The sequence below is a fragment of the Leuciscus leuciscus genome (assembly GCF_965113295.1).
Source record: "Leuciscus leuciscus genome assembly, chromosome: 13".
NCBI classification, from domain to species: domain Eukaryota; kingdom Metazoa; phylum Chordata; class Actinopteri; order Cypriniformes; family Leuciscidae; genus Leuciscus; species Leuciscus leuciscus.
In genome coordinates this window covers 16,076,913-16,104,789 of record NC_138737.1, presented here as the reverse complement: position 1 = coordinate 16,104,789, position 27,877 = coordinate 16,076,913, and the positions used below count along the sequence as shown (strand labels likewise).

General features: G+C 36.3%; 1 protein-coding gene and 1 long non-coding RNA gene across 2 annotated transcripts in view; one reads left to right on the top strand and one right to left on the bottom strand.

The window, feature by feature from the left end:
• Positions 1-2,787: 2,787 nt before the first annotated feature.
• LOC309512882 (putative helicase mov-10-B.1) overlaps positions 2,788-27,877 on the top strand; it is a 29,868-nt gene continuing 4,778 nt past the window's right edge. The window contains exons 1-16 of the mRNA XM_082188607.1: positions 2,788-3,223; positions 3,619-3,718; positions 11,875-12,080; positions 12,173-12,411; positions 12,824-13,073; positions 13,183-13,317; positions 13,466-13,628; positions 14,483-14,637; positions 15,367-15,540; positions 15,638-15,785; positions 15,941-16,108; positions 18,754-18,851; positions 18,945-19,042; positions 19,146-19,244; positions 21,376-21,478; positions 24,807-24,924. Coding sequence (XP_082044733.1) covers positions 3,084-3,223; positions 3,619-3,718; positions 11,875-12,080; positions 12,173-12,411; positions 12,824-13,073; positions 13,183-13,317; positions 13,466-13,628; positions 14,483-14,637; positions 15,367-15,540; positions 15,638-15,785; positions 15,941-16,108; positions 18,754-18,851; positions 18,945-19,042; positions 19,146-19,244; positions 21,376-21,478; positions 24,807-24,924 — 2,394 coding nt within the window. The 5' untranslated portion in view covers positions 2,788-3,083. The remainder of the gene's footprint in view (positions 3,224-3,618; positions 3,719-11,874; positions 12,081-12,172; positions 12,412-12,823; positions 13,074-13,182; positions 13,318-13,465; positions 13,629-14,482; positions 14,638-15,366; positions 15,541-15,637; positions 15,786-15,940; positions 16,109-18,753; positions 18,852-18,944; positions 19,043-19,145; positions 19,245-21,375; positions 21,479-24,806; positions 24,925-27,877) is intronic.
• On the bottom strand, positions 6,244-9,458 carry LOC309511962. Its single transcript, XR_014210836.1, has 3 exons — positions 8,799-9,458; positions 8,285-8,374; positions 6,244-7,368 (listed from the first exon to the last, which is right to left on the bottom strand). It is a non-coding gene; the product is annotated as an uncharacterized lncRNA (long non-coding RNA).

Below are 27,877 nucleotides of genomic sequence, written 5' to 3'. Positions count from 1 at the left end.
AATCACGCCCACCTAGCTCGACGTGATCGAGTTAGCTTATGCTACTGACAGTACCAAGTCTGTGACTACACAGGGCCTCGTGCTAAAGTGACAGTTCATGATGTAACGCCAATTAAAAGTTCCTATTTTTGCCCTTCGAAATATTATAATAGTTAAAAGACATGGCTACAAGTGAGACTGTGTATCATGATTCTGTACTATTCTGCTAGTTGAAAATGTATTACGTGTGATTTATGTGAATGCGTGACAGTGATTTATGTGCATACATGTCAGTCACTCTTTTTTTACAGTCTATGGTCCGTCAGCGCGGCATCGCTCGTCAGAACTTATTCAGTCCATTTTAAATTCTGATTTTGGCCACCTCTCAAATGGGTTAAACCATATATATATTGCCTATGAAGTTCAAGTAAATGCACTAGAAAATCCGCGCTCATTCAAGGATGTGCATTTATTGCATGGACGGAGAAAGCGCCGACACCTGCAGGATTTCATCTGACGGTACATAAAGCATATTATGATCTATCTGTTCCGTTAGAGCACGTTTTTTGACGTTTTTAAATCTGAAAACTCCAAAAAGCAACGAAATTGTCAGACATCATTAGTGCATGTTCACAGAGGAAAACAACTGAAATACAGCGCTGTTTGTTCTCTCGAACGATACTCGACGTCGACGACAACGACGGAATCCTAAGCCGTGGGCGAAGTAATGGGTGTATTAAATTGTATGAAATAATCCCGAAAAAAAGCACAAACACTGCAGAGATGGCAAGTTCAGCAGCTAACATATGCTGAGGTGAATGTGACAACATCAAGCAGAGCTGCCACCTCACAGGCATTCACCGTGAGACTCACGCAATTGACACTTTTCACACGCTCTCACGCCACACATCCATTTTCTCACACACAGAAAAATCGCGAAGCAAAGAGGACACGGAGACTGACAGACTAGACAGAGCAGGTTACTTATGATATAAAAAAATCTCAGCTCTCAGATTCTGTCAATTTTATTACGAAATTCAAACAATAAATGCCGTTTTGGCGCTTGTAAATATGACGCGACAGATCCCTAGCGGCACGTGAACCGATCATCTCTAGCTAATAGTATAAATAAACACGAATGAACACTGTTGAAAGATACAGCCTACAACTAACCGAAATGTATATTCCTCATACATAATATCGACCAATCAATCAAACAAAGGGGTCAATAAAACAGCTGGAGAACAATTATGTCACATAACATTTACCTCAGGAAAGCCATGACCATACTATAACACATTAGTTGGCTAGAAAAAAAGAGCTATAAGTATTTTGCTAAATATGTGTACTATATTACATATTTATAATATTTTTACTTATATCATTAAATAAAGTTGTTATTATAATAAAAAAACTATAGACTATATTTATTTTTAACCTTCAATAATACTTCTCCAGTAGGTTTTTTTATTGAGAAAAATTAACGCCTATCTTGTGTAGCCTACCTAATATTTATCCAAATGAGTCAATATTAAATCAAATCACAATAATTGAATTGAATTGAAATAATAAAAAAAACGTAGCTTACCAGAAATTGTACCATGTAAATATTGTAACAATACTAAACCTAATAAAATTCAGTTTATGTGTTTGGACAATCACAATACACTTATTGTGATGCAATTTTTTGTTTACATTTCAACGTAAAAAAAATAAAATAATCTCACTCCCAGGTAAACTCAAAAGTTGGCAGCTATGCAGCAGACAAACGGCTAGCATTGACATCAGCGGCAATCTACCTGTCACTCAAGTGGCCACACCCTTAATTATGCAGAACTTTAAATATTAATCAACTAAACGGATGAGTTATAAAAAAATTCACCCCCCTCACAGTTGTTATGAAGGGCAAAATTAGCTGTATTGACCAAAGCCACATAGAGAACCAGGCTGTAAACACGTTTTTCTCTGCTGTAAAGTTGGTAATTTTAACATGGGGGAGATACAGATTTGACTCTCTTGTGCAGCCAGCCTCAAGCGGCCAGTCAATGAATTGCAGTTTAACTCACTTCCGTGTTGGTTTCAAGAGAGAGACGGGGAGGTTGCCGCTTGGTCATAGCCTGCATGGTCGCCCACGCCCAGTAAGTAAAACATTTTATAAATAAGATATAAATCAATATAATTAGTAGTAAATTAAATATTAAATAAAATAATAATAAAAAAAAAATGAATATATAAACACTAATACAAAAAGGAAAGAATAATGCATTGCCTTGGGTGTATAGGCCTAACGTTCACGCATGAATTGTCATTCAGACTGACTATCAGTCATAATGAATATTATGTGTTAGGCTACACACAAATGTTACAACTAACCCCTCTGTCTGTTACAATTAACCCTGCATGTGGGGTAAGTTGTAAAATCTGCACTTCTGTCACTTTCAATGCAACTGTAATTGATAGGTCCTAGAAAAAAACTTTTAAGTGTTCATTTGTAGCAAAGATGTGCTTGTGTAAAAAAGAAAGAAAGAAATATTTTTTAAATATTTGAGCCAAAACCAAAATGTGTTAGGTTGTTCCCCACCCCTATTATTAGAATATTAGAAATCTAATATTCAAGCCGTTTTCAATTTTTTCAACTCAAAATTTTCAATTTTATAAGATTACACTTGTTAATAATTCAAATTTACACAATTCAAATTTAAATCATTTGGTCATATGCACCATATGCAACTGCAACACTTTTCAAGAACTGGTGTATATTTGGAGCACCTGCTCCCTCTGACCACCAGAGAGCGCACTTTAACCTCTCCGAGCACCTGAATAGAGTTTCTTATAATAATAATGTGCCTTTGTACTCCTTTCATTTTTTCCTACTAGCGCTTTGGACATTTCCTGGAGTATCTCTCTTTAACTAAGTAAACGAAGTGTATATTTGATGTTTTCATTGTAGAAGAACAAACCTACCGTAAGAGATCAGTTTCGTTTCCTCCGTTCTGCTTCCGCTGAAACAGCTGCGCTTTCATTTTAAAGCCAGTGTGGATCATAACTGACGCTTACTGTAGGCTACATTACCACAGAGCTCACGAGCTCCAACGGAGAGAAACATGGTACAGAGAAAGCATTCTAAAGCTGATTTGTGTGCAGTTGGATTGGACTTTATAGAGTGGCTGGTGGAAAGCAACAGGAGAGCCATTACTGATAGAACCATTCTCAAAACAGCCTACAATGAAGAGTTCCGAGACAGGTAATCATTTGACATGTTTGAATTTATTTGTTTAATTCATTGCTTATATTAAGTCGGCTACACTTACGTTCACTGAAATGATCGATAGGTCCTATTTGCAATATGTGTTTAAAGAGGAAGTGCATCAGTAGGATACAGTGTAAACAAACATAGACAACTTTTTCTTTCTTCAGAAGTTACATTTAATGATTATAAATTGAAAATTATAATATTTATGTAAAATTAAAGTTTCAACCTGCAGGGTTCACTTTGAATTTACTGATACTGAAAATGGAGTCAAAAACCGTGAAAATAAAATGACCGCAATTAGTGACAAATAAAACGAGTGACATTTGACGAGGCAATTATGAAAACACACTTACATATTTATTTGTTAAACACATTTTTATCCACAGGGATGGAGTCAGAGACCCAAACTTCTCTTCAATTCTGTATGCAATGAGAACGCACAGAAAAGCGCGTGTCACCAGATCAGATGTTTACTTTAACCCAAATGTAAGAAACTTCTTTTTTACTTACTACTGGCTGACCATTTGTAATTCTATCGTTGATGTCCACTAAGAGGGATTTCTGTTGTCAATGGCAGAATGCTTTTATTTCTGTATAGGCTAAAATGTGGGGGGGTTTGTGTTTTTTTTTTTTTGTGTGTGTTTAAAAAGAAATATATATATATATATATATATATATATATATATATATATATATATATATATATATATATATATATATATATATATATATATATACACACACAACAATAAACAGTTTGGACGTGTCTACTCTTGGGGTTTTCAAAAAAAAAGTTGATCTTCTCATGAGTACATGCGGTTTATGTAAATAGTTTGTAACAGTAATGCTAAGATAAATCGGTTTTGGAAAGCAAAACAAATGTGTGTGAATTTGAAGCCGCAAGAGTTTCGTTTTCATCAAACTGAAACCTTTGATCAGAGTACTGAATTGATTCAGTATTATCTTGATCAGCTGATGGTACACTGCTTTAATCACATGCACTTAACACTGAGTCATCTATAACCCCTTGCAGTTTTTACATTAAGCGTATAATTACCGTTTAGATATCATGTGTGAAAAGGGATACCAGTAAAATACCAGTAAATCAGTTCTGGCAAATTTCTAATATGAGAAGTTGTTACAATACAATGCAAATTACCAATATGATGCTATTGATGAACAAAGTATAGGATTACTATTATGAGGACTCTCTACATGCAGCAGATGTTATGCAACTCTATGCAGTTTTTGGTCAGATTCTTGCTTTGTCTGGTTGGTGATTTATTTTTTTTTTTTATTTTTTTTTTTTTGATACCACAGCTTGTTTTAAAACATATTTTTAGCTAGCCTACCTATAATTGTTTCTGTATTGTTATTTGACACTTTCTATACAATAGGTGCCATTTCTTATGTAGATTATTATGCCATACTTTCATAAAACAGCATCATTTCAGTGTCTTGCATCAATTCAAGACAACTGTCATATGCTAGGATGCGCTAGCACTGCAATTTATTACTCAAGCTAATTAATTTTTATGAAAAAAGGTGGGAGTATAGACAAAAAAAAAAAAGAGTAAAGAGTAAATCAAGACAGCACATCCTGGGCATAAACCTCTCTGCTGAATGTTAATAATAAAGTGGGAAAACCACACCAATCTCCACTCTGCCATTTCAGAAGAGGTCAACGATGCCTCATGAGAAATAGTCATGCTAATTGTCTTTGAGGAATATTTGGAGAAGGACACAGTAAAAGAGAAATACACAACATGCATTCAGCTGTTGTGTTTTCATGTTTTATGGGGACTTTACATAGACATTTTATACAAACTGTATATTCTATCCCCTAAACCTACCCATCACAGAAAACTTTTTTTCCTCATCTTCCCTCATCTCATCTTTTCCGCATAATGTAGGATTTACACACACTGAAAAGCAGCTAGCATGAGTTATTGTTTTTAATAATAAAAAATATAATACCTGAAAAACTAACTGGTCATGACTAACATGAAACTGTGATTAATGGCTTATCGAATCTGGGGAATTTATAACCCTGCAATTAAATATGATCAGATAGTTCTGTCATAAATGAGCTGGTTATACAAGGCTCAACAATAAGGATAGCCTGCTAGTGTGGGGCGTGAGACATTTGATGCTACAGTCACTTGCATTTGCTGGGTTGCCGCTGACAATTGTGTGTGTGAATTTTAATATTTAATGAAAAATAAAATTTCTAGCAAATATAAAAATGTGAGTGCTGTCAATTGATAAAAAAAAATTAACTTGATTAATACATTTTTTCTGTGATTAATCACAATTAAAACCAAATACGTTTTTATAGGTTTATATTTAGTTTATATATTTTATAATGTAGTAATTTCACAGTTTCTACATTCCAAATTAATGTAGAGACAACATAAAGACAGTGTATTTTAAATACTTGTTTAATGACATCTTTTTATGAATGAAGGTCAGTATCACTGATACTAATAGCCTACAGCTATTTATTTCTGGATAACATTACAGTGTAACTGAAAGCTATCAATTTGTTTTGTTTTTTTAACATTTATTAGGCTTAAAAAATATATAACAACTTTAAATTTGAGTGAGCTCAAAACAATCCACATAAACCCATAATATATGTCATATTTACCTGTGCCCTTCCTTCTGCAGCCTACATCCCAGCTAACACAAATACGTGACTGTTACGTAACTGCAACGTAATCTGGTGACCAAACTTTCGTCGTGGCGACGTAATTAGTTACGTCGTGGCAACCGGAAAAGTGAAATTCCCAGATACGTTGCTACAACGTAACTTTGTAACGTTGTCAGCAGGTAACGGCGACGTCGTGGCAACGTTGTGGATCGACAGTCGTGTATTGGTAACCAGTTGGTCATTTTAGTTTTTAATAATATGGGCGGACATGCAGTGGTCTAATTTAACTTGTCCTCATTGGCCCAAAACTATTTTAGAGACTTTTTCAACGACATATGAACGATATACAGACTCAGAATTTGGTTGATTTAGTTCATTTACTATAGAACAAAGCACAAACAGCAAAAACAGTTTGCAAACAGGTTATACATTTAAATGAACAAGATTTTCCTCAAAAGCTTGAACATCAAACTACTCCTACACGTCTTCATTTTGGTGGCCCTAATAACAAAGCAAGAATAAGAAAAGAAAAATGCAAGAAAAAAGAACAGTTGAGTGTTTTCCCATTTAACATTTAAATATAAAAAGCAATTAGCACTGAAAGATAGAATCTGTATAAGCAGACAGTTTTGTTTAAAAATCACTTGTATATTTTTCTAAACATTGTCACAAAGTTATGTTGTGGCAAGTGCATTATTTCCTTTTAAAATAATTTGATAACTTAATGACATGTATCACTATATTCTATAAAACCTTAGTTTGAAATCATTTTTTTTGTACATTTAATAATACATATTTTGTTTTTCTTCTTCTGAAGTCATAATTACAATGTCCCTTTCTTTTTTTTAACTAGGAAACTAGGCCTATTTATGATTATTCCTGAAGGCAGCATTAAACTCCTAAAATGTCAGGTGGTGGTGCAACTGTCCGAACAAATAAACAGATTAAGAAAACAATTTAAAATGGTGTCTTAATAATAACAAAAAAAACTATGCCATCATTTTAGGTTTGAAGCCTTTCATATAATTGTTTTTTATACATATCAGTAGTTTTAAAGCTGTTGAGATAATTGAGAAACTTTTGTCCAGCCATTTGTATATTCTCAAATGTTATTATGAATTTACAAGGTAATAACAGTAAACATGATAATGCATCATCCAGAGGAGCCTAACTGATCTCTTTGGCAGAGTGAAAAAGTTTGTGGAGCTCTCTCAAATACTGATAAAAACTGCTAATTTCAAGTATGGGTAGGTTGGTGGTACACTTTCCATGTCAGGTGGTACAACTACAATACATAATATTTTTGCTGTACCACCTGACATAAAAACTTAAATTAGTTTAAACACTTTAAAATATCATTTAACATCTGAAAATTGTTTAAACACATTGTCTTCAAGAGTGTTGATGTCATTAGAAGTCTTGCCAAGTGAGGCTGGATCCGAACTGGAGCTGCTGTAATCTCTAGTAAAATATGCTGAGCATCCTGAGATAGAAACAAGGAGACAACAGGAGAAAGATTAGCATTGCTGCTGTTCATATTATTTCAGGCAAAAGATGGTCATGTGCACTTTTTACTATTTCATCACGTATAGTGCAAGATTATGAGATGTGTTAATTGAATGCTTGGCTAAAGAGATGTGTCTTTAATCTAGATTTAAATTAGGATAGTGTTTCTGGGCCCCAAACATTATCAGGAAGGTTATTCTAGAGTTATTCCCTTACATTCTATTGAATTAATAGGAAATCATCTGATTTTAAAAAGAACACATGGCCTAACGAGTCAGCATTTTAATATTTGAATACTAGGCCTATACATTCTTACAATGCAAACGTCCTAAACATTTCTGAGTATTATCAATGTTGAAAACAGTTGTGCTGATTAATCTTTTTGTGTAAACCAATGTAAAAGTTTAATCCATTTTCTTTTTTCTCTCTCCAGGATTCATTGTTAAATAGACCCAACATATACACTACTGTTCAAAAGTTTGGGTTCAATAGAGTAAAAAAAAAAAAAACATATTTTATTCAGAAAGGATGCATTAAATTGACCAGAAGAGAGAGTAAAGATTTCTGTTTCAAATAAATGATGCTTTTTTTTCTTTCATTCATCAAATAACCCTGAAAAACACAAAAATATGAAGCAGCACTGCTGTTTTCAACACTGATAATAATCTTAAATGTTTCATCTATGGTTTTAGTTTTACTTATTCACTTATTCATGTTGCTCATACAGTGTCACTTAAGTTTGGATGTCAAAACTTTCTTAAAATAAATTAAACAAATAAATGTAAATGTAAATATGAGAATTTAAAATAACAGATGCATGGTGATATACAGTAGGTGACAAAATATTGTGAGAAAATGGATATGAAGTTATTTAATGAGCTTCCTCACTTCACCTGTTTCCAACTTCTCTGGCAGCAGCTTTCTTCAGAAATATTGAAGTCGTGAAGCTTCCCCTCTGTTGTAGAAGGATTATTTTGTTGCTCCTGAAATCACAGAACTAGTTTTATCAATTTGTGTTTACCATTGAGCTAAGTTTCAGCCAATTTTCACACTCCATGTAAGTTGTAACGTTAAGTGACGTCATCGAGTACGTTTATGTTAAATACGTATATGTTAAATAAATTAGCTCACTTCCAAACTAACTTATTTTTTACAAAACTATCAAAACCTCTTATCTACCCATAAAATGTGATTAAAATCCTAAACTTTCATATCAAAAGCTCAAGCTATGAAGTTAGCATAACGTTATCTCTTCTGAAAACGGTTGAGATGCTAACGGACTTTTTCCGAAGACACTAAACCATTTCTATAAAGCAAATATTCAACAGAAGCGTGTCACTTACAAGTACGAGAAGTGTCAAGAACAGTTGTGTGTATTATTTGTGTGATTTTAGAGACTAAACTCACCTGAAAGCAGTGAAAACAACAGCGAGAGACGGAGTTCTGCCGCTTTGTCAGTTGCAGTCAGTGGGGCGGTCGATGACGCGCCGTTTCCATGGCAACTCATCTCCGCTCCAGTGTTTGAGGGCGACTCGAAGGTTCACGCGCACGCCCATTAAAACGTCAAAGCCACGCAACATTTACAAACATAAACATCTAGAATTATAACCTTACTTGAATAGAATGAACGTATTTCAAACGTACAGAATACTAAACAAACAATTTAAACAAATAAAATATTTCATAGAAATGCAGTCTGATAAGATGGTAATGAAATTACGGGCCCGTGACGTTGCAGTTCCGTTGCCAGTAAGTCATGAAATTACCAAGTTATTACGAATAGAGTACGTATCTGGAACGTAGTTGGTTATCTTATAACCTTAGGAGGACGTACTGACGACGTTGTGGGTTGGTAATATGATGGTAATGAAATTACGGTCCTGTTACGTTGCAGTTCCGTTGCCAGTAAGTCATGAAATTACCAAGTTATTACGAATAGAGTACGTATCTGGAACGTAGTTGGTTATCTTATAACGTTAGGACGACGTACTGACGACGTTGTGGTTTGGTAATATGATGGTAATGAAATTCCGAGCATACGACGTTGTAGTTACGTTGTCAGTTGGTAAGTCATTAAATTACCAAAAAGTACGAATAAATTACGTAACTGCGACGTCGTGTGTTAGCTGGGATGTCTAACATATACAGAACAATATGAAATTGAATAAAGTTATCAAACAGTCTGCACGGCATAAATTATAGATTAAATATAGCCTAGACTAGTGTTGCACGGTGTACCGATACTTCAAAAGTATCGCGATACTCGGAAATTAAAAACGTCACGATACCTAAATTTATCAGTATCGATACTTTAAAAATAAATAAAAAAACGCCTCCCATATGGACGTCTGTGTTTTTTTCCTGACGCACGCAGCAAAGAACCTGCCGCTGTCAGTGTCATGTGACAAAACACTACAGCGAGATGGCTGCATGTGCGAGCACAAGTGGTCCACGACTCGTAGAAATAGATGACGCGAGGAGTGACATGTGGAAGTACGTTGCCTACCTTTCTCTGTTGCACGGTGAACCGATACTTCAAAGTAAATCGGAAATGAAAAACGTCACGATTCCTTAATTTATTAGTATCGATACTTCTAAGAAAGACCGCCTTCCAGATTTGTAATGCCGGCGACACACTGACTGCGTGTCGTGTCCGTTTTTATTTCGGCTCCCATGTTAACTGCCTGCGTGACACACGCGTCTGGGCGCAGCTCGAGACGCGCGGAAAACGTGTGCATGCTAGAAATAGAACCGACGCCTATTTTTCACGCGACACGCAAGCGTGTTGGAAGCGTTTCCAGTCAAAATAGAATAGGAAAAGATGTTTCTATGTCATTTTGACACGAATACATATTAATAAATGACATTTTGATGTTTGAAAGTTTTGACATAAATACAATATAAATGTATTCTGTAGCCTATTTTGCCGTCAACACTGCCGACGTTGTCTTTGCTGCTATTGCTATATATTTATGTTTAACATGAAGTATAGGCCTTCCACAACTCTCTCCCCACATGTCAAATATATCACCAATGAGGCTTATCATATGTTACCAATATTAAACATTGTTTAATATAATCGCTGTTCATATTTTTATTCAAAGTTCAGAATCAAGATAAAGCTCTTATGTTTCTTATGATAAATGAGATAATGCTGCTAAATTTATCTTTTTTTTTTACCTTGAATGTCATTGCTCTAATTTATTTTTTATATTTTTATATTTCATATTTTGTTCAAATGTTTAATATATCTGCTGTTCATATGTTCATTTATTAGTGTGTTATATGATTAGAATGTTGTCCCGGTTTTAAAATAAAGCACAGCAATGATATTTGAGAGTGTTTCTCCCTTTTCAGGAAAAGTATCGAAAAAGTATCGAAATCGCAATACTTGACTTGGTATCGGTATCGAAACAATAATTTTGGTATCGTGACAACACTAGCCTAGACTAATTCTTATTAAAGCTACAAAAGTTATTTGGTCAAGAGCAGTGAGTAATTTTCTCTGTTCCTTTGTTCTTTGATTAACTTTACTGACAGAACGCTTTATTGGCTGCTGTCTCTTTAAACCATGCAGCCGCTGCTGCACATGACGTGGATATCATACACGTCTCATTCTCTCACAACTCTTTACGTTTATTTAAGACTTTATTTAACTCATTTAAGACTGCTCTTATGTTATGAGGATACTCGACAAAACGGACATTTTGGCATAAGTATGTGTGTTATTGTTCGTACAAGCGCGCGAGAGAACTGTATTCTGGCGCGCTGTCAGTACACGATACTGGCGCGCGTCTTTCAGTGTGTGTGTGTGTGTGTGTCACATAGACAAGACATTCACAGACAGTGCGGTCTCTTTTGTTTTGTCGCGCTTGAATGCTTTAAAAGCATGCATTAATAAGAGTGTGATCATATAATGTAAATCTAGCCGAAGGATGACACAAATTAACGGATGCTGCGTTAATTGCGCGTTAAACTGGACAAAAAATAATCGCATGCTTAACGCGTTAGACAGCTCTAATAAAAAAACATTGTTTACAGAATATATTTATTATACTATCAGTATTTAATAATATTTAATTAGTTATATTCCAATTTTAATTTAATTTTTTTTGTCATTTTGATATGCTTTTGTCATTTTTATTATTTTTGATATATTGTCATTTCCATTTAACTTTAATTTGTGTTTATTTCAGTTTTAGTTTAATTTTAGAACTTTAGCTTCAACTTCTTTATTTATTTTAGTTACCAAAGCAACTTTTATAATGTCGTTCAAGATTAAGTTAGCATAGCCTATTTCATTTAATATTTATATTTTATTTTATTTCTTAATTTCACTCATCAAAAATCTGAAACACTGGACCTGCCAAAAAAAATTTAAATAAAATACTGTTATTGTTATATCATAACTGTTGAGCCCTGTTACAATGTAATGTGTTACTGAGAATGGCCAAAGACTGACACACTACTGTGGCATTTCTAGGTCCGAACGAGGCCACATGATCAATGGGACAGACCCCATCGCAGACAGCAATACCAAGCTAGTCCCCCTGTGAGTAATGGTGGCTCACCGCCTCCCGCTAGTGCGCAGGGTCCTGACCCACCATCAGTGCCAGGGCCAGAGAGTGGAGTCAGAGGCAGGAGAAAACTGGCAAAAGACATCCTACGCCGACTGAAAAGTACAGAGAGGTGAACTGGCCTCTTTGAACAGTGGATAGAAACCATTCTCTGAAAATACATCGAAATATCAAAACAGTGTTGCTGCCCTTTTTCTTTCCCAGGTCTGTGTTTATAGAAGATAAGAATGGGGTGCGCGTGTCCTCAAAGCTGCAAATAGAGGATGGCAAGATCCAGTTGTGTGTGGAGCGGGCAGAAGTTTATGAGCTGAAGCTGTTTGTGGAGAACACGGGTGAAGAGGCCGTGTATTTCACTTACTACACTGCTCTTCACTGGCTGCAGTGTTTCACTCTGGAAGACAGCAGGAAAGTCACACGCAACAATCCACACCGTCTGGAACCATGTGAGTGCAACCAAACTGTACAGCAATACAAGGAAAACGGGTGTTAGTGTTTTTTTTGAGGAGGTACATTTGGTATTGTAGCTTGCTAGTCTGACTTTTCCTGCTTCCAAATATGCCTACTTCCATAATTATATATAGGCAAAAAAAACAGTTTGTGAGCTGAGTAGTATGTCTGAATTCAGATAAAACAGTAGGCGAAAAGTACCTTGATGTCCGGCGAGATTCTGAAGTGTTCATCTAATGTGCACTTTACTATCCCGTGAGGCCCCGGAAGAGGATTTGTGAATGGCAGTGAAGCAACTAAACTGACGCCATAGGTCACATGACAGTCAAGACGCATGGTGGATGTAGTACATCCAGATTAACATTCATATTACACACTTTCTTACTATCTCTCTCTCATTTTTTAAAGGTGAAAAGTATGAGGTGACCTTGAAATTCAAATCAGATGATATGGGAGTTCATTCAGCCATTCTGGCATTTGAGTTTAAGAAAAATATCCAGGTCGCCACCCGTCCTTTCCACATTGTGCGCTTCATTGAGGCAGAGCACAGGTCTGAGCTTACAGCTCTACTGGGTCCTACAGCACCATTTAGACATCAAAGGCTTGAGACCTATGAGCCAATGAGGTGCAACATAGATGAGGGCATTCCACCCGAGAGGTGAGAGAAAAATCCCTCTTTTTAGGAATTATATACACTTTTCTGTTTTCCACTGTGTTTATTTGTACAGAAATCAATCATTTGCATGTTTTTTTTCTCTCTTTTGCAGTTCTACCCAAAGCTTTTTGAAATTTGTGCTGCCACTGGGGCCTTACCATCTTCCTTCTTACATCTCTGACTTAGTTGAGGTCCTGAAAGTCAACCGTTCTTCCCCGAGACTCAGAACACAGCTCCAGGAACAAAAGTTAGTGGTCTTAAGCTCCAATTGTGCATTTTACAGTTGATCTGAGACCTGTTACTAGTCCCTGAATGGTACAGAATCAGCTCCCTGCATGAGCATGTATAGTAAAAGCCATTGTGACTGTTTTCTCTGTACTTTTGGTGGTTTGTAGGTCACTACTTGAGAGTGATCTGGATTTTCTGAACTACGATGAGCGATTTGACTTACTGTTGTACCTGGAGGAGGATCAGATGCGTCTGGACATTAAGAGATATAACAAAGATGATGTTTCCATGGTGAAGGACCGTGAGAACAGACGACTGCTGGTCTTAGAGGTGAGTGGCAGCTTCTTTCTGTCTGTTAATAAAGCATGTGATTGTGTTTGTTAGACCTTCAGACTGACGGCAGAAGGACTCCTTAGCGGTTATCATTGGCCAAGGACCACTCAGAGGCCGTCTGAAGCATGTTAAGCAACCAATCACAGTTTGTTTTGTTCATCGTCATGTTTAGGGGCGTGAAAATGTAATGTCGATGTCCTTACATAACAGACTGAGGTGAAAAACTCTTGGACATCTTTTAAAAGAGACTTAACTTCACATACTTCTGAAAATCCAGCGTTTAGGTGATCCTGATTAACCCTCAATTTCACAGTTGCGAACACAACGGCTTTCTTCTTCCATGAGGGTGTTTGGCATCACAGCGGCTTTGTTTCCAGGCAGACTGTTAAAGAACGTGACACACACGTCTCCCGGAAATAGTTTAGAATTCAATCAGATGATGACTTCAAAACTCCCGAAGTGTTTCCCATTTTGTGTGCTTTATCCATCAGACGGGCATGGGAATGACGTCTGAGGCTGAGACTAGTGTTGGACACATACAGAGACCCAAAAGCCTAGATGACATGTACACGGCTCTTAAAGGGACAGTACATCAAAAATGTCATTATTTACTCAAATGTATTTACTCAATATTTTATTTGTTTTTCGCTGATAATTTTCAACTCCACTGAAGATATTAAATGGACTACAAAGAAAAAAATATAAAAAACAGCAAATGGTTTTGGAACAAGATGATACATGTCATTTTGGGGTGAACTGTCCCTTTAAGTAGTATGTACTTTTTTAAAGCATTTCCTGTGTTGGAGATTGTAAGGTTTTTGAGGTCTGTTTGTGTATCTCATGTGTTAAAGCTCCCTGGTGTATCAGAGAACAGGCCATCAGTCCTGAGGGGAGATCACCTTCTTCTCACCAAGAGTGAGGAGGTCAGTTCCTCAACTGTGACCAAATACAAGGGCTACGTCCACAGAGTGGAACTGGATCAAGTCAAACTGGGCTTCTCCAGAAGGTATGAAGTATGAGGAGTTTATATGAGGAGTAAGCCTTTAAGTTAAAGAGCATTTTAAAGGGTCACACTTAAAAATTACAAGACTCAAGGCTTTGTTTTTACATTTACATTTATGCATTTGGCAGACGCTTTTATCCAAAGCGACTTACATTGCATTATCCTATACATTTTATACATAGGTATGTGCAATCCCCTGGGATCGAACCCACAACCTTGCGTTGTTAACGCAATGCTCTTACCACTGAGCTACAGGAAAGCTGTTTTTCCCAAATTAACCTCAAAATGAGAAAGATATATCGTCATATTCTGCCCATGTCTTATAAATTATATAAAACAGAGCATTCAAAACTGACCAACCTATATACATTTAGGGTAACAAAACACATTTTTGAATACTAAAAGATTTTTTTTAACTTTTGTTCAGCAAGGTTGCATTAAATTGATCGCAGTAAAGCCATTTCTAATGTTACAAAAGTTTTCTATTTTAGATAAATGCTGTTGTTTTGAACTTTCTATTCATAAAAGAATCCTAAAAAAGTGTATCAGTTTCCAACAAAAAACATTAAGCCACACAACTGTTTTCAACATTGATAATAAGAAATGTTTACTGAGCAGCAAATCAGCATATTAGAATGTTAATTTGGTCTCATTTTGCATATTTGTTTACAGACCAGTTTATAACCACTTAAACTTTGTGTATATGTGTGTGTGTGTGTTTTATGTGTAAAGGCTGCTTGACGATTTCATAGATAATATGAAGTTCCGTGTGGAGTTCACAGTGAATCGTCTCCCATTAAGACTGCAACACAGAGCTGTACACATGGTGGTCCAGCACAACCTCAGAGATGTGCTGTTCCCCGTGGGCTCAAGGACTGTGACCCCTGTGTCTTCACCTGCACTGAGGTCAGTAAGACCCATCTGGACTGAATCTATGCTACTAATTCATATTTTAGTGAAACATTATGGAGTATTTCAGCTGGATGTGTGTATGTGTCTATAGACTCTTTGATCAACAGCTTGAGAAGAACCCTGAACAGAAAACTGCAGTGTGTAACATCGTGGCCGGTACATCCAAGCCGGCACCGTACCTGGTGTTTGGACCTCCTGGCACTGGTAAAACCGTCACGATAGTAGAGGCCATTAAACAGGTAAAACTGGTTATCATATTCAACTAAACACAGACCCGACAGATACACCTACATGCAAATCATCACATCTCATTGTATCAGTATGCACAATGTCTTAATAAGCAGAACAGCTTTTGTGATTGCTTCTTTCTCTCTCTCTGTCTTTTATCTCTCAGGTGGAGAAGAATATACCTGATGCCTATATCCTAGCTTGCGCTCCTTCTAACAGTGCGGCTGATCAACTGTGTGAAAAGTTGATCAGTAGTCAACATGTTGATGCACGTAAAATATACAGACTCTACGCTAGTTCACGCAATCCAAATGAAATCCCTCAAGTCTTACAGGTTAGTGCTTGTGTGACTTGATTTATTAATTAAAGGTTTCATTAAATGAACACAATAGAAATGGGAAGCTATGATGGAAAATATAGAATAACAGTAGTACATTTTTACATTTCATTTTTTTAAATAAAAACATCAAACAAAAAAGTTCCACATGGATTAAATATTGTAACGAGCCGGAGAAAGCAGGCTGAGGCACGGATCTAAACGCAGCGTTTTTAATAAAATAACACATTAAACAGATAACAGAATTCAAGGAACAAAACCACGACAATCCCAGAGGCAACCATTGTACAACAACTGACAAAGTAGCAAGTGAAACACGAGGGCTATAAATACACAGGGGCAAACAAGCTTAACAAGGTAATGTGGAAACAAGACACACCTGGGGAGACTAATCAACATGGAAAACCACAAAGAACTACAAAACATGGCACAAGACAGGAAATAACAAAAGTCCTCACACAAGACAGGGGAACACAGGCTGAGATTGTGACAAATATAAATATTTAAGCTTAACATAAATACATATTATTATTTTATGATTGCATCACTCAGTTTCTAGTTTAACTCCGCTAAAGAATGTCAAGTTATAATTGAAAAAAAAAATTCAAATCACTTTGAAATTAAATTTTGGTATGTTTTAGCTTACCTCAAGGGCATCCAAGATGTAGGTGTCTTTTTTTCCGCAGTAGTTTCAATTTTGATATTTTTAGGTCAAACCGTTCTTGTCTGTCAGTCATATAATGCAGGTCTATGGTCACTGTCTCAAAGAGCATGCACAGAGTCCAAATTAAAACAATTTCCCATCGTCCAAATTAAACAATTCCCCATCGTAAGTACACATTGATGGCCCAAGACACGAAACGAGCGGTTTGTGTGATAAAACAAACAGTATTTATATCGTTTTTACCTCTTGGACACAGCCACGTCCAAGTGATCTGAGAGCGCGGGCGGGTCGAAGTCGCTGCCGTACTGCCGTAGCCAATGCGACATCTAGTGTATATATCTATACCCGCCCGCGCTCTCAGATCACTTGGACGTGGCTGTGTACAAGAGGTAGAAACTACTGCGGAAAAAAAGACACCTACATCTTGGATGCCCTTGAGGTAAGCTAAAACATACCAAAATTTAATTTCAAAGTGAACTATCAATGATAATGCAAAAATGGCAATAGCATCCTTAACTTGGAATTATCTTTGCACCACACCACGTTGTTAGCGGGTAACAGTTAAGGACCCAAGGACCAGATGGTTTAAAGAAGACCCGGAGTCAGAATTATAATAAATTGAAGAAAAGTTGTACTGAAGATAGTTTGTAGTTTCATCACACACTCACACAGGAGTTCGTAGGCCGCCCCGCTTACAGTTACAAAGATCACAGCAATTATACCCTTCACCAAGGTCTAAGCTACATCCTTGCTTCAGGTTGCAGTTTCTGATTGGTTAAGAACACACATAGTCTAGATAGGAGTCTAAATTTCCACACATGGATAGATAGGAGAGTATGTCGCCATTAGTCAAGATAGTTGTCGCACGATTCCTAGATTTAGGTCTGCGGTGACCTCAGAGGTCGGAGAAAGGCATCTTCAGGGTCTGTTTTTGCATGCCGAAGTGTCCCATAGCTCCTATACAGGACCTGCACAGAACATCCAACGCACACACAAAAGCACTAGGGAATCGCAGTTTCTCCAAGGTTGAAGAGAGCCTGAGCTAGCTATCATCAGGACAAACTACCAAAACATACTGATAATACATTCCCTCCTCAGGAAGAAGTACAGATAATATTCACTTTATTCTCTAGAGAAATACACATGAAAGAGATACGCAAGTATGTAAGTCAGTTGAAGTCACGTATAGTTTGACCCCTGTAACCTTAACTTTTCAACTAGAAACAGAAATATGGATGACACATGTTAAAGTAGTCCATACTTCATTTCTGGACGCCTGGCTAAATGAGCAAGCACTGTTACTGCATTCAGATATCAAATACAGACATTAGAGAATACATGAAAAGAACATTTCAGTAATCACACTGGTAACTTCTATAACAAAGTAAAATCTCACAAGCCTGTAAGTCATTCACTCATGTGATGTTTAGAAGGAAACAAAACATCACATCAGCAGTGGATTCCAATCCCACCCCCTTCAACGTTATTGGCAAAAACAATTCTGTCCTTTAGTGCGTGGTTTTTTTATTTTTATGTTGTTGTAAAAAAAAATCACTTTGATTTTCCCCAGAACTAATGGGGCTCAATGTGTAACATTTTGAAGAAACATTACTTCTGTTTGAACCACTTGTTCAAAAAGACTTTTAAATATTATGTCAGAGAGATCTAATCATTATAAAGGGGGGGGAAAGACATGCATACAGCATTATTAAAAATATATACAGTGAAGGCGTAATTTACTTTTAATAACAGAAAAATGTATGCAGAATTTGACATCATTTTATTTTAACCTATTATAATGTAATTTAAGTAGTTTAGATATTCAACCAATTTAAATCTATCAAATAATGTGCTATACTTAATACTCTTATATTATGATCATTTCAGTAGTAAGTCATGGTAATACAGAGAGAGGGAGTTGTTTGTAGTTTTGTTGTTGTTGTTTTTGTTGTTGATGATTGTGTTTTTGTGTGTTTAGAACAACAGTAATGTGGAAGGAGGAATTATTATTTTCCCATGTAAAGAGGATCTAATGTCCTACAAGATCCTGGTCAGCACTCTAGTCACCGCAGGCAGGTGAAGGGCGTCATCTTATACAAACACAGTACTCTCTCACATGCACACAGCAGGCAATAGGTAAAGAGTGTTTATGTGTGTCTGTGTTGGTAGGCTGGTCAGTGGGGGTTTTCCTGTGGATCATTTTTCTCACATCTTTGTGGATGAGGCAGGACATGCTGTGGAGCCAGAGACCATCATCAGTGTGGGAGGTGGAACACTTTACAGAATAACACTGAAAACCATCAGATCTTTCAATAGAGATCAGTCTGTGGTAGCATTTCTCTATTCTAATCATTGTGTGGGTGTGTTTAGGACTGCTGAAAGCAGAGACCGGACAGCTTGTTTTGGCTGGAGATCCCAAGCAGCTGGGACCAATCCTGAGATCTCCTTTTGCTATTAAATACAAACTGGGTGAGATACAAATGAATGCACATACAGTATTCTCTGTGGTAGAATTCCACTACGCACCTGACTTAAGTTAATCATTACATAATTTTTCTCCAATATGATTGGTTCTTCACACAGTCGCGTGAAAAAGAAAAGACACCCTGTTGAATTATATGGTTTTATGTATCAGGAGGACATAATAAAAAATCATCTGGTCCTTGGTAGGTCTTAAAATTAGATCATACAACCTCGGATGAACAACACCACATGACATATTACACCATGTCATTATTTATTTAACAAAAATAAAGCCAAAATGTAAATGCCATGGGTGGAGCATTCAGGTGTGTTAACACAATGCCAAGGAGGAAAGACATCAGCAATGATCTTAGAGAAGCAATTGTTGCTGCCATCAATCTGAAAAGGGTTATAAGGCCATTTCCAAACAATTTGAAGTCCATTATTCTACAGTAGAAAGATTATTCACAAGTGGAAAACATTCAAGACAGTTGCCAGTCTTCCCAGGAGTGGACGTCCCAGCAAATTCACTTCAAGGTCAGACTGTACAATGCTTAGAGAAATCGCAAAACACCCAAGAACTATACCTCAGACTCTACAGGCCTCAGTTAACATGTTAAATGTTAAAGTTCATGGCAGTACAATTAGTTAAAAGACGGGACAAGTATGGCATGTTTTGAAGCTTCTTCTCTCTTAAAAGAACATGGTTGCACGGCTTAGCTTTGCGAAGTTGCATCTGAACAAACCTCAAGTCTTCTGGAACAATGTCTTTTGGACAGACGAGACCAAAGTGGAGATGTTTGGTCATAACGCACAGCGCCAAGTTAGGCAAAAACTAAACACAGCATATCAGCACAAACACCTCATACCAACTGTCCATCACACTGATGGAGGGTTGATGATTTTCGGCTTGTTTTACAGCCACAGGACCTTGGCACCTTGCAGTCATTGAGTCGACCACGGACTCCTCTGTATACCAAAGTATTCTAGAGTCGAACGTGAGGCCATCTGTCCAACAGCTAAAGCTTGGCCGAAATTGGGTCGTGCAACAGGACAATGATCCCAAGCACACCAGCAAATCTACAACAGAATGGCTGAAAAAGAAAAGAATCAAGGGGTTCCACTGGCCCAGTCAAAGTTCAGACCTCAACCCGACTGAAATGTTGCGACAGGAACTTAAGAGAGCTGTGCATAAACAAATGCCTGCAAACCTCAATGAACTGAAGCAATGTTGTAAAAAAGAGCAGGCCAAAATTCCTCCACAACTATGCGAGAGACTGATACTGTCATACAAAAAACGGTTTCTTCAACTTTTTGCCGCTAAAAGTGGCTCTACAAGCAATTTAATCATAGTTTGTCACCCATGGCTTTATTTTTGTTAAATAAATAATGACACAGTGTAATATGTCATTTGTTGTTGCTCATCTGAGGTTGTATTTACTTAATTTTAAGACCTGCTAACAACCAGATGATTTTTTATTATGTTCTGATATGTAAAACCATAAAATTCTAAAGGGTTTCCTTTCTTTTTCACATGACTGTATGTATAATTATCTGTTACTTGGTAAAAGCAAATTTGGATTCCTTGATACTTCAGCTTGTTGCTAGGGCCATAAGGTAAAAAAAAAATATATATATATATAATTTAATTTTTTATATATATATTATTTATATATATATATATATATGAAGAGTTCAGATGCAAAAGACTCTAAGTGCCATCTGAAATTTTCTTCTAGAATTATCATTTTTATCAAGATCGTATATTTAAGTTCAGTTATTTCACTTAAATGGCAATGCAAATGACCTATTCATTGTCATTTAAGTGAAATTATTGAACTTAAATATACGAGCTTGATAAAAATGATCATTCTAGAAGAAAATTTCAGATGGCACTTAGAGGCTTTTGCATCTGAACTCTTCATACATATATATATATATATATACTAGACAGCTTTTGATTGCTCTTTTGTTATATTCAGATACACTAACTTTGGCCCAAGTGTAAGAATAAAAATGCACAAGCATATAAATGTTAATCCTGCAATAAAAATAAATGTTAGGTATGTTTAAAATTAGAAATTTCCTTCACAACACTCTATTCTTATTGTAACTTGCATTGTAAATGTGTTTGTAGGTCTTTCTTTGCTGGAGAGGCTGATGACACAGAATGAACTTTATCAGAAAGGTACTACAGGATACGACAACCGTTATGTCACCAAACTGCTGCGAAACTACAGGTAAAGTCTGAATAATCCAGAGACCTCATCTAAAAAACTACGAATTGACTAGTCTTGACCGACTAGTTGACTAGCTGGTCTCAAGGAAACCCTAAATAATTAGGGTCCATCAGAGGAAACATGTTCACACAATATGTGTTAAATAAAAACGGTAACATTTTACATTAAGATTTCAATTGTTAACATTAGCGAACTACATTAGTTTACAATGATTTTTGTAAGTTAATGTTACTTATTGCATTAACTAATATTAACTAATGGAACGTGCTTGGAGTACAACCAAATGGAACAAGCACACAGGCCTCAAGGCTGAACTAACTATTTTGAACTTGTCTGGGGGAAAATTCTGATATATGTAAAGAAAGTTTCCAAGATGTATACTGCAGATCAAAAATTCCTAAACCTCTGTGTGGAGAGAGTACAGATGGTTATGAATGAGGCACACATACCACTTAGAGCCATTTGTCTTTTTGATTTAGTAGTTTTGACTTGTAGCCAGTAGTAGACGACCTTATCTGCTTAGTAACAGAGAGCTATGCTCAGCAAAGATAGAGGCACAACCCATTACTAAGAAGAAAGCCAAAGACCTTGAACACAAATTTCACTCCCGACCATGAATGAACCTGGAAAACAGAGGAAGCTGCTGTGTGTCTGGGTTTTTGCTATGTAGAACGGAAAAAGGCACTAGAAACCTTCATTTAGTCACAAGTCTTCGGAGGACAGGATGCCATATGAAAACTTTGGGAAAGGGCCAATCTGAGTAAAATAGGTTGGGACAGGTAGGGCTGTTCGATTCCGGATTTTTTGGAATCGATTCCGATTCCTGTTTCCTCACTGTTATTTTCGATTATTTATTTTTTGAATACCAACACCGTGTCTAACATTGTCGCGTCTTACCGTGCCACACAGCGAGAAACTCTCTACACCGGGCATGACAAAGCGACCGTTGCAAATCCATTTGTCCTTCCTATTAGACGTATTGCGAGTGCTGCTTGGGCATAAATAGAACGAGGCATTTACTTCGGGGATTTGTCACGTCGTGCTTCCTGCGTCGGGTATAGACAGTAGACACAGTGTAAAGACTGTTCACCATATACATATATGCGGTAGATTCTATTTTACATACATACCTACCTACCTACACACACATGTATACATACACTCATGTATTGTTGTGGCAAATTCACGATCTTTGGTTCAGGTCTTCAATGTCTGGTTCAGGTCTCAGAAGAAATCTTTCAGAGTCGAAGTTTCCGGTCTCAGGAGAATTAACTTTATTGAGCAGTTCAACAAAGTGAGATGTCAGCTTCACATCTGATCTTACAATGGTCTGCACTCAAGTCTTATACCTTTTTCTTATCGTTTGGTGTCCAATTAGCGTTCATATAGTTATCTTTTTCTTTTTGCTCCTCCTCGTCACTTCGCCACGATTAGAAACACCTGCACCAATGTCTTAATTTTATTTGTGGCGAGACCTTGCGCATGCGCTTTTTTAAAAATGACTTCATATTTGTTTTTTTGGGTACTTTTCCACTCGTCTTCTCACAACCTTTTACCCAGTTTTATCCTCACATACTCTTTTGACCTGTTCTCTCTGTTTCCCATAATTTTGTCCTCCCATACTTCTAGGCCTAGTTTTCACTAAAATTACAGCATTTATTTGGGCCCATGTATGAGACAGATGAAATTCTCCAATAGTATATGGATAGATAGATTTTTATTTATTTGTGGTATATATATTTCATCCAGTATCATAAAACTATAGCTAAAATTCCTGTTAAATTCTAAAAGCATTTTGTTCAGAAACAGACTCATGCACACTTTACACATACAAACTTTTTAGGCCTTTAGTTTACACATATAAACGTTTTTTTTTTAGGGCCTTTACACATATAAACTTTTTTTAGGCCTTTACACATTTAAACTTTTTTTACACGCACACCTGCAAACTAACATCGTTTTTACGCCGACACAAATAAAGCACGAAAAGAGCTCTTTTCTGACTGTGTCATATGTAGGTCACGTGCGAACTATAATGATCGCACCTTCTATGCTTCGCACCCCTACACACAAGCACTGTGTCACGATCCACACACGGGAAACAGGGGTAAGATCCAAAAGCAGTTTAATGGGTAATCCGTAAATCGTAAACCAGTCCAGGCAAGGGTCAAAACCATATAAGCAATCCAATAAACAAGAACAATACAGGAACAGGCAAGAAACAGTAACGCAGAAGTGGTGTAACAAATAACAGGGACTCCGTGACAAACATTGACGGGAAACAGCTGTGTGCAATGATACAATGAGTGACAGAACAGGATGATGGGAAATGTAGTAAGAGTGAATGACACCGTGGGGAAAGAGGACCTCTAGTGGTGACCCAGGGAAACACAAACCAGACACTGTGACACACTGTTCCCACAGTTTCAAGTTTTCGTAAAAAAAGTTGAATACCTTTGAGGCATTTTTCTTCGCGTGAGTGTGATTGATTGTTGTTGTCGATTGATTTAATAAATCAGATTTATTCTTCTTGTCCTAAACTACAACGAGTAAGATCAAACCCCGCCCAGCAACCAATTCTAAAAATTTCATTGGGTCAGTCATTGCGCTGATTGCCTACACAATGCTGAAATAATCATCCTACCCTAAACCATACTCTGTGTCACGACTGGATCCATTTATTTAGTCTGAACTTTATTTCTTTACAGGTGACGTGATTGTGTTGACAAATGAAATCGGCTACAAGCCGCGGTTTGTGTAAAAAAAAAAAAAAAATCTTAAAGAGGAGTCGATTCCCCTTAATGGAATGGAATCGACTCTCAATTCCCAACGCCACGGAATAGATTCCCAGCCCTAGGGACAGGCTCAATCCAAAATAAGTGTCCGGGACACCTGATCATGGATACTTAATCAGATCTAGGAATGTTTTTTGGTTACACTTTATTTTAAGGTGTCATTGTTACAGTGTAATTATATATTTAAGTACTGAGTAATATTAAGCAACTACATGTACTTACTATAGGGTTAGGGTAGGATTAGGATTTGGTTAAGGGGTTAGTTGCATGTAATTATGCATCATTTATAGTTATTACTATGGTAAGTACATGTAACATATGTAACTAGGACACTGTAAAATAAAGTGTTACCTTTTTTGTTGTTGGTAAAAATGTCTACCACAAAATTGACAGTATCTTAAAAAAAAAATGTATATATATATTTTGTATGTACATTTAAAATGAGACTTACGAATTACGTTTTAGGGCCACTGTAATAAATCTATTTTTTAACTCTCTTTTGACCATTTTTCATTCTCTCTCTCTCTCTTCAGGTCTCATCCATCCATTCTGAAGGTTCCTAATGAGTTGTTCTATGATGGAGAGTTGCTGTCATGTGCAGATGTGATCAGCTCTAACCAGTACTGCAACTGGGAGCACCTCCCCAAAAGAGTAAGACATCCCAGACACACAAGCCAGATTAAAAAGCATTTCAACAATGTCAAGACAATATATTTTGATTAGGTTATGATGCGGTGAGATGATGATAAAATATTTTTTTAAATATTCTTTTAGAAAGAATAAAGTAATACAAAATGAAGAATAAATATGAGTCAAACTTTTAATAATTGAGTATAATATTGAAATGAAAGAAATCTTACTTCAAAATAAATGATGTAAATTTAAAGTCTAAGTCTGAGATTGAGGATCTGAGATCTTAGTATAATAATCTTTCAAAGAGAGAGAGAACTGAAGTGCCCTTGAAGCAAAGATCAAGAAGAAGAAGTGAACAATGGAACAATGGCAAGAGCATATAAAGACTTCAGATGCAAAAGCCTCTAAGTCCGTCTAACGTTTTTCTTTAATATTATCATTTTTATCAGGCTCCTATGTATAGGTTTCTACCTAAGTAACAGCATTTCTGAATGGGCTGAGGCAGGGATTTATTTAGTTTGAAGTGAAAGTATTTGATGAATGTATACTATGTGCAGAGAGCATTCACTCAATATCATTATCTCATTTTTGACATGGGTGGCTTTTAGAGGCTTTTACATAGGAGGTCTTCATACAGGAAACTTGCATCCTCCTATAGCAGTTTTTAAGTCAGATAAGGAAAGTCAAGTCAACTATCCATTATGTCATACGGTTGTGCAACAGCTGGGTGGGTATAACCTGGTAAAAGGATACAGCTGCAGAAATAGATAGACAAAAATAGATGTGTTGTGGTTTTGACATATTTAGAACAAAGACATATATCAGTTTTTTTGTAACCAGATTTAACATTATTAGCAAAAAATGATTATTATTGGATAGAAATTTGATTGGCTGCTGGTGGCCATGTTTTTATGTAGCTGATTTCACTGAAAAAAAAATTTTTGTTGTATTAACTTTAAAAAGTAAGTTAACTGGTTCCCTTAAAATTTTGAGTTCATTGAAATAAATAATTAGTTGAGTTAATACAATAAAGGAGATTGGTTTAATAAATAGAAACTCAAAATAGTATGTTATCTGAACCACATTAATGATCTAAGTTTATTTGACAAAAGATAAAAAGTTGTGATAATAAATCATGAAAATGTTTTTTTACAGTGTAGAGGATATACATCTGTGCCAATACCCACACCATGTCTATTATGTATGTACATGATGTATTTTGTGTATTTGGCCCTAGTGTTTAAGTGGTCATGAAGACGATGTGTAGTAAGTGAGTGTAGAACTTTTGATTACCCAATGTGACACACTTACAACCTAGCTTTATTTACAATTTTTGATTTTCAGTTTTTTGCTAAATGTCAGTTCAATAGTCCCTATGTAACAGACTTCACAATTTAGTCATTGTGATGCTTCTATTCAAGCAATAAAAAGCAGTTTCATATTTTGCAAAATATACATACTTTTCTCTGTACCAATAAAATGTGCAACACTATATTTTACTACCAAATTATATGTAATATCTAATTAATTTAAATTATAGTTTTCCTTGACATCACATAATTTTGCGGCATATGAGTGGGGCACAGGCGCTATGTTAGGACATCCACCAATGAAGAAGCAAACTAATTTTTTACTTCACTGATCATATGGTTGCGGCGTCATTAAAGGGATAGTTCACCTGAAAATGAAAATTGTCATCATTTACTTACCCATAAGTTGTTCCACATCTGCTAAATGATTTGATTCACATTACCAACAGCAAGTACTTAACAGTAGTCTGCTGTCACTTTAAGAGCAAATGCACTGATCCAATATTTTGATACATATGTGATTTCTTTCCCAACTTTTTATGTTCACTCAAAGGGATAGTTCACCCCGAAAAAGAAAATTCTGTCATTATTTACTCACTGTATGAATTTCTTTGTTCTGCTGAACACAAAAGAAGATATTTTGAATAATATTATTAATAACCAAACAGTTGATGAGTCCCCACTGACCAGATTTTTTTTGACATCCATAGTATATAGGAAAAAAATACTATGGAAGTCAATGGGGTTCATCAACTGTTTGGTTACCAACATTCATCAAAATATCTTCTTTTGTGTTCAGCAGAAGAAGAAAAAAATCATACAGGTTTGGAACAATTTGAAGATGAATAAATGATGGCAGAATTTTCATTTTTGAGTGAACTATTCCTTTAAGGCTTTACAGTTGTAGCGCCCCCATAGGTGCAATTTCGACTTCTTAACTTTTCAGTATTCAAGTATATTTTCAGTAAACATATAGCTTGCTTTTGTCTATTTGTTGTGTCTTTGCTTCATTCTGAAACTCAGGGACACAAAGCATGATTATTAGTCTATGTCACACAGATCTCTTTTCTGGGCATACATGAATGAGGAAAGCTAGTCCCCAATTGAGTCGAGTTAATGTGCATGCGTGTTCTAGATTAAACAAACTATTATAAATGTGTCGTTTTGAGCATTTCAGTTTCTCCCATTCACTTTTTTACATGTAGTCCACATAGATTATGCGGCAACACATGCCAGCACACACAGCAGTCATTCGTGTAAGGAATGTGAAGGCCACGAACTGAGATAACGGTCTTCTTGAACTTGGTTGTATTTCATTGCTACATTTGCCGCTTAAGGCACCTGTCAACCCTCCCGTTTTTCCCGTAGAAAAATTCTCCCATATTTGACCTTGCTATCCCGCTATCATCCCGTTGAAATATTTTCCTGTATTTCTCCCGTATTTTTAATCTTTCTATATATAAAAAAAAAATCCCACCCTGCAGCTAATTTCATTGGTTAAAGGGTTAGTTCACCCAAAAATGAAAATTCTGTCAGTAATTAACGTTACTCACCCTCAGGTTGTTCCAACCCCGTAAGACTTTCGTTCATCTTCGGAACACAAATTAAGATATTTTTGATGAAAGCTGAGAGCTGGATCACTCCTCCACAGGCTTATGGAC